At 41.7% G+C, this 6,992-nt stretch overlaps 1 protein-coding gene across 3 annotated transcripts in view; it reads left to right on the forward strand.

Moving 5' to 3' along the window:
- Positions 1–6,200, forward strand: part of nphp1 (nephronophthisis 1) — a 16,053-nt gene extending 9,853 nt beyond the window's left edge. For all 3 annotated transcript variants that reach the window (XM_028603792.1, XM_028603794.1, XM_028603793.1), the window contains 10 exons: positions 1–5; positions 803–877; positions 1,129–1,239; positions 2,481–2,563; positions 2,890–2,966; positions 3,124–3,223; positions 3,864–3,976; positions 4,060–4,133; positions 4,891–4,935; positions 5,726–6,200. The exon at positions 1–5 is cut by the window's left edge and continues 124 nt beyond it. In XM_028603792.1, the coding sequence (XP_028459593.1) occupies positions 1–5; positions 803–877; positions 1,129–1,239; positions 2,481–2,563; positions 2,890–2,966; positions 3,124–3,223; positions 3,864–3,976; positions 4,060–4,133; positions 4,891–4,935; positions 5,726–6,004 (962 nt within the window). In that variant the 3' untranslated portion in view covers positions 6,005–6,200. The remainder of the gene's footprint in view (positions 6–802; positions 878–1,128; positions 1,240–2,480; positions 2,564–2,889; positions 2,967–3,123; positions 3,224–3,863; positions 3,977–4,059; positions 4,134–4,890; positions 4,936–5,725) is intronic.
- Positions 6,201–6,992: the final 792 nt, after the last annotated feature.

Consider the following 6,992-nt stretch of genomic DNA (forward strand, 5'->3'; position numbering starts at 1 on the left):
CTCAGGTAATGTATTTCTGCTGTATATACAGCTTTTTTTTTTTACCCTACCCAAGTCTCTGCAGTGTGGAAACAATTTAATAAATACTGTTGGTTTTTTAATTATTAGCTAAATTAGATTACAAAATCCATGTAAAGTTGTATGCAAATTTCACTATGTGGCTGTGTTACAGCAGGCAATTCATCTCCATGATGTGTTAGGAGAAATCATGTATAAGTTATTTTTTGGTATGTTAGCTTATTCAACTGTCACATTCCATATCTCAGACAACTCTTATTCATTTATGACACAAATGAAGCATAGCGCAAGTTCTGGCAGGTCACGGAGTCAAGCTCGGCTATTATCTCAGCTCATAGCTGACAGCACACCAGCTGATGGCTCAGCTGATTCCCTCTTTTGATTGGATTTCTCTATTTAAACTGTTTTCCCAGCCTACCTTGCTGCATCTCTGCTAGCGCATGCAGCCACCTTCAACCTAGCCTAAATTGTTGTCTGACTTCATCAATGTCGTGTCTATGTCATTGATGCTGCTCTGTTCTTTACCCTATGGGGATCCTGCACTGCTGCTCTCCCCACCTAAGGCTTTCCACGTATGCCCGTGGAAGTGCAGGGAGGCCCCAGAACAGAGCCATACCACCAAATACAAATTGCAGATGAATGAATCTATTTTGACAAAGTGGTCCTGACTGACCTCAGGGAAATTATGAAATTATAACACATTGTTATTCAGACTAGACCTTCCTACCTTTCACTCTCTTGTTCTACCCCAGACTTTTTTAAATGAGCTGTACTTGTGTTTTAGGTGTTGAGTAACATCCACACAGTGAGGGCAACGTACAACTCCAAGACTCCAAAGACCTGGAGCTTCTCCCCAAGGGTATGTTTTCAGCATTATGGACATGGAATTACACACTGTTGTGGTTGTTTTTCTCTGTTGTCTGGTCAGGTGATGTGAACTTTACTTAAACTCTGATGATTGTTACTGAGTTGCAATGATAGAATTTGACAGATTTGGCACTAGAAAAGCAAAAAAAACAACTAAACCATAGCATTGAAGTTAATCTTGTGCTTAAGACTTAAATGAACTGAAATTCAGCGTAAGTGTTTGTGTGTGTCTGTTTGCTCCAGATGGCGGGTATCCTGCCCGCCCTCCTAGATGGAGACTGTTATCTGCGCTGCAACTCTGCATCTCCTGACCTCGGTATCCTCTTTGAACTGGGAGTCACCTTTATACGCAATGTAAGGACACACACACACATACACACACATACAGATACACGTGATAGTGATTAGATTAAGCAAGATAAGACACTTAGGGCCCTATCTTGCACTCAGCGCAATTGCCTTTGTACACCGACGCATGTATCATTCCTATTTTGCACCCGACGCACAGCTGACTTTTCCCTCCACAGATGCACCTCGGTAAATTAGGGAATGAATTTGCGCTCCGGGGGGCTGTTCAGGGAAAAGAAGAGGCGGGTTCAGGCGCAAATGTTCCCTGGTGCTATTTTGCAGTTTCAGAAAATAATTCCGCCACAGACCAGGAAAAATCTAGTCTAAAGTCAGTGGCGCGTTAATTCAGATGCTATTTTAGGGGCACATGCCTGGCCATAATGTAGCGTGTGCACAATGCGCATACACCTTGCTTCTCTCATCTACACGGACGCAGCAATTCCCATTTTTGCAAACCATACATAATTACAAGGAAAAATATTACTGAAAATGCGCTTCAGGTGTTTGGATCGGTCAGGAGGCACTTTACAGTACAGTTCTCAAAAAGTCGCAGCATTCTTTGTGGCTTGTTGTGTTTAACACATGATGTTGAACTATGGCGGGATTGGACACTCCGGCAGGATCTGGTCCTCGAGTGGCAATGCGCGATGTGCTCCTGGTGGAGCGGGTGGATGGAGATGGAGTGGGGGGAGGAGGAAGGGGCACAATAGGAGCAGGTGGTGCGTTTGGAGACCCACGCTCCATGGCTGCAGTAATCCTCTCCAGACTTGAGGAGATGCGCCCGAGAGGTCTCAGAAACATCGCCACCCAATCAAAACGGCATTTATTACTGTGCCGCATCCCGGGCAGCTCCCACTGGCGTGCGCCAGGCAAATAAGCCGTCATAATAGACGCGCTGATTGATTTATTGCACGTTACGCCCAAACCACACCTAGCTACTTCAGACCAACCCATTTTAGATTTCCGTCGGGCGCAAGACTCATTTATCCCGCCGGTATAATAGCAACAGCGCCCGAGATCCGCCCACAAAGCTACTTGCGTTTCGCGTTTGATACTTGCCTTTCAGATTGTTAAAATAGGGCCCTTAGAATCACGAAGGAAATGGAAAAAAAATACTATTGAGACCCTTTTTTGTTGTCACAAAAGACAAAAAAGCAGAGTTCCTCCTTTCTACATGTGGGCAATTGGTAACAAAGCAGAGAGTGTTTTGGGAAACAGCTGTGTCCGATCTTCTGGGTGTGTTTTAGTCTACAGGTGAGAGAGGGGACCTTAGCTGTGGCTGGTCTTTCCTCAAACTGACCGATGACACTGGAAATCCACTCCCCAAGAGGTACACACACAAAACACACACATACCTATATATCAGTGCATACAGTGCACGCAGTATTATATCCACAAAAATATGCTCACTTATGCAGCCAGCTGCATACATACTCACAATATGTATTCATACATGCAAACCGTCTCATACTGTAAATAGACCATCATACATAGTTAAATCAACACCATACAAATATGAAACACACTTTTTTTATTTTCAACGTCATCCTCTTTTTTTTTTTTTTTTTTTTTTTATACGTCGTGTTTGAAAGAATGAATGGATATCTGTGAAAATAAAACCTACTGTATGAGTAATCTAATCTAACCTGTGTTTAGGACCTATGAGCTGCCAGTCAATGATGGCACTCCTTATGAGAAGGATGTCGTGGTGGAGGCATCAGTCACCAGAGGATGTAAGAAGACACAGCAGAGCTCAACACTCGTGTCACATGTGTGACAAAGTGCCTTAATAAAGCATTAGTATTTATTGAAATGAGATGATCAGATTTGAAACTTGCTCAGTATCCAAACTTTGATTGTACCAGTATGTTTTCTCTCTTCTCCTGTCAGCTCCAGCTGGTGTTTTCCAGCAGATACTTCAGGCCAGGCGGCAGCCCAGAATCATTATAAAGTTGAAATCATCCAACAGCCGGACAAGAACGCAGCTCAGGTTGGGTGGATCAGTAAGATAAACTTACCACAGAGATTTAACATAAAGTGGATTATGGGATGTAATTCAGTAACTAGGGCTGTGTTTAAAAAAATGGATTTTCATTTGAATGATCCAAAATCGATTCATTAAATCCAAGAATCGATCTTAGGCTACATTTTGCGGAGGGAAAAACTGGCATGGCCATTTTCAATGGGGTCCCTCTGTCACCTCAAGATATCAGAATGAAATGTCACTCAATACTCTGACTGTAGTCTGTAGAGCTGCACTTTATTGTGTGTTCATGTTAAATAAAAAGTGCATTATGTAACTGCTTTGGGGTCAGGTCTTCATGTAAACATTGATCCTTTTAAAAATGCAGTAGGTTAGAGGGAACCTTGTACAATTGTAGAATCTCTTTCATATCCAAGCTAAATTGGTATTGTAACTGAAATGTTCCTAACCTAATTGATATAGAATCGAAAATAAAATTTAATCGGGAATTAAATTGATTCGGAAAATGATTGACGATACCCAGCCCTATTAGAAACTATAAATCATTACTAGATTCATTTGGAGACATTTGTGTCTCACCTCAGCCATATGCATGTGTGTGCATATTTACTTTATCGCATATGTGTTCATATGTTTTCCTCTTCAGTCTCCTTCCAGACACTTTGCTGCACTGTCAGAGCTGCATCCACCTGCTCGCTCTACACAGGCAGCTGCTAGCTGACACACTACTGATGGACAGGCCTACCATGCAGAACGCAGGTAATAGACACATTTAATGCTTCTTATCCAAATTGCAGATATTCATGGTTCTTAGAAAGAACTCAAATGTCTCTCCGTTTCAGATCTGATATGCAGTCCTGTACTTTCTACCTTTCCTATGCTGTTGGACCAACCAGACCTGATGGATGCTCTCAGGGTCAGTCAATCATTTATAATTCTTTGTGAACATTTTTATGCCAGAAATGTATTCACCGTTACTGATAACAAAACGTGTTTCCTCCAAAAAATGACAGTAATTTAATTATTTCAAAGTTAAGAGCTCCTTAAAGTGATGGTTCGGAGTAATTTCACCCTAGGGTCCTTTGCACCATGACCTCGAGCCAAACACCCCCCCCAGAAGCTTTTTTTCAGCTGGGTCTAGCATTGGGAGAGTTAGCGTAGCAGCGTTATCAGCTGAATAGCTTAGCGCAGGGGCTAATGGACCCACGTTTGTATCTGGTAAATGACCCCACTAATAATGCCCGAAATGATACCAAACGTCTACAGTAGTACATATAGGTTATGTACTCATAAAACGATGGATTGGAAAGTTTGTAAGTACACCAGAAGTTTATGAACACTTGCCTGCTGGCTTCTGCTCTCTGTTGTTGTTGCTGCTGCGGCAGTAAAGAAAGTGCTTATGGCCGTCTACAAATTACTACACCGAAAAGAGATGCAACAAAAATATTTTTTAATTTAACTTTTTTTTTTTTAACTAAGTGCTGTAGTATAACTAGCAGGAGACAAGTAATAACTGAGGTAAGTTTGGAGACATTACCTTATTTAATCATTAAATTAATAAATATTTTTGTATCACTGCTTTCAGATGATTGGGTTTACGAAACAATAAAAAATTAATAACAATCAATAATTGTGCACATTTTAGAATAAATATAACTGTTGTTTTCTTTCAGAGTGCCTGGCTGGATGCTGAGACCAACATGAGCAGAGCACAGAGGGTCAGTGTGTGTGTGTGTGTGTGTGTGTGTGTGTGTGTGTGTGTGTGTGTGTGTGTGTGTGTGTGTGTGTGTGTGTGTGTGTGTGTGTGTGTGTGTGTGTGTGTGTGTGTGTGTGTGTGTGTGTGTGTGTGTGTGTGTGTGTGTGTGTGTGTGTGTGTGTGTGTGTACACGGTAGTGATGGTTACCTGGTTGGATGAAATGCATTTCTCTGCATTCCAGTGCAGGCGTCCGGCCGTGCCCTCAGCCCTGGAGTGTAAAAAAAATCAAAACAGATGGCAATATCTATGGACAGAGAGTAGATCATTAACAGCATCAAACTCAAAAATGTGACTCATGTGGGTGTCATGTGGACGTGTTGCAGTTTACACCAAGCCGGATTTTTTTTTTTTTTTTTTTTTTTTTTAGCAATGTCCCTGTGCTCCAAGATTTCAAGCAATTCACTTATTACTAGACAAAGTTATTACTAGAAGTATTAGAAATCAATGAAAATAAGTTCCAAGTGATAATAAGTGACTATAAATGTAATAAACCAGAATTCTTTCAGAATCCTTTAAATACTTTTTCAAATCAGCAGACCTACCTAGTGTTAGACCTGTGTTTGCGTGCATGCGTGCTTGGGTGTGTGCGTGTAATACCAGTACGACCTGTAGTGGGTGCTGACGGTATAAGTAACCTGGTGGCTTTTCTCTACCAAGGAGTTAAAATGTGTTTGTGCTTCCAGTGCATTTTGTCACGACAGACTGCTGACCAGGTGTGCAAATAAACCATGTCTTCCTTCTTATGTTTGCAGAGAGACTTGTCCTATTTAAAACAGGAGTTTGTCAAAGTCTACATGTCGTCTGTCTATTTCCTCCTTCACTCGCCCTCGCTGCCCTGTCATCGCTGGGCGGACCCACCCTTAGAGGAGCAGCGTGCCAGAGTCATCTACGCCACCCTGGATGCTCTCAAACGCACCCAGCACACCACCGGCCAATCAGGAGGCCCAGAGGTCTTTGTCGACCCCATGCATCAGCATCTTGCCTTTGATATCACAGAGTTGACCTTTGACCTCCTCCGTGTGTCACGGTAACAGTCACATCAAATCACTTAGAGGGAAGATACAAAGAGAAAAAATTAATTGAAGTTTATTCTAGACATCAGTTTGCCTTAAAGCTTTATATGTGCCATAAAAACATTTTGGAACATTTTTGATATGTGAAATCTTAAAGGATAAGGCTGGTGATATTCTATATTTATGTTACTGTCAATAAATCCATTGAAAAAAATTTTTTAAATAAAAATGCATTTCTCATTATTTTCCAAACAGGAGTTACCTTAATAATACAGTATATTTGTTAGGGACTATTTTCAGCTATTTTTAAAGGTCCCATGGCATGAAAATTTCACTTTATGAGATTTTTTTAACATTAATATGCATTCCCCCAGCCTGTCTATGGTGTAACCGAGCCCTGGGTATCTTGCTCTGCCTTTGAGAAAATGAAAGCTCAGATGGGCCGATCTGGAATCTTCAATGTTACCTCCCCTTTCTCTGCTTTGCCCGCCCAGAGAATTTGGCCCACCCATGAGAGAGAGAGACATCATGGCTTTTGAGCAAAGTGGCAGTTGGTCAAGGCCACACCCCCACTTTCCACCTTGCCCCCCCTCTCTCCTCCTCAGACACAGAAATGACACACACTAAGGAAAGCTCATTGTGGGACTGGCTCTAGTGGCTGTAATTCTGCACCAAGGCTGAATTTCAGGAAAGAGACAGATATACAGTATTAGGGGACAACTAAGGCCTATATAAAATCATCCAAAGAGCACCATGTCATGAGACCTTTAATACACAGTTGGTGATCTAGTTTATGGCAGCAGGACCGTATATGTGGGTCGACTCAAAATAAACTACAGTGCCCATCACCGTTTTTAATAGTTTTTGGACAACAATAAAGTGGTCCGGTTTTCAGAAATGCTTAGCACAATGCTAACACATGCATAACACATAGTACATACACAACAACATTTGTGTGTACCTTGTGATTACATGATATGCTGATTATGGATTATGAGCCTATTAA

The sequence above is a fragment of the Perca flavescens genome, chromosome 17, assembly GCF_004354835.1.
Source record: "Perca flavescens isolate YP-PL-M2 chromosome 17, PFLA_1.0, whole genome shotgun sequence".
Taxonomy (NCBI): Eukaryota; Metazoa; Chordata; class Actinopteri; order Perciformes; family Percidae; genus Perca; species Perca flavescens.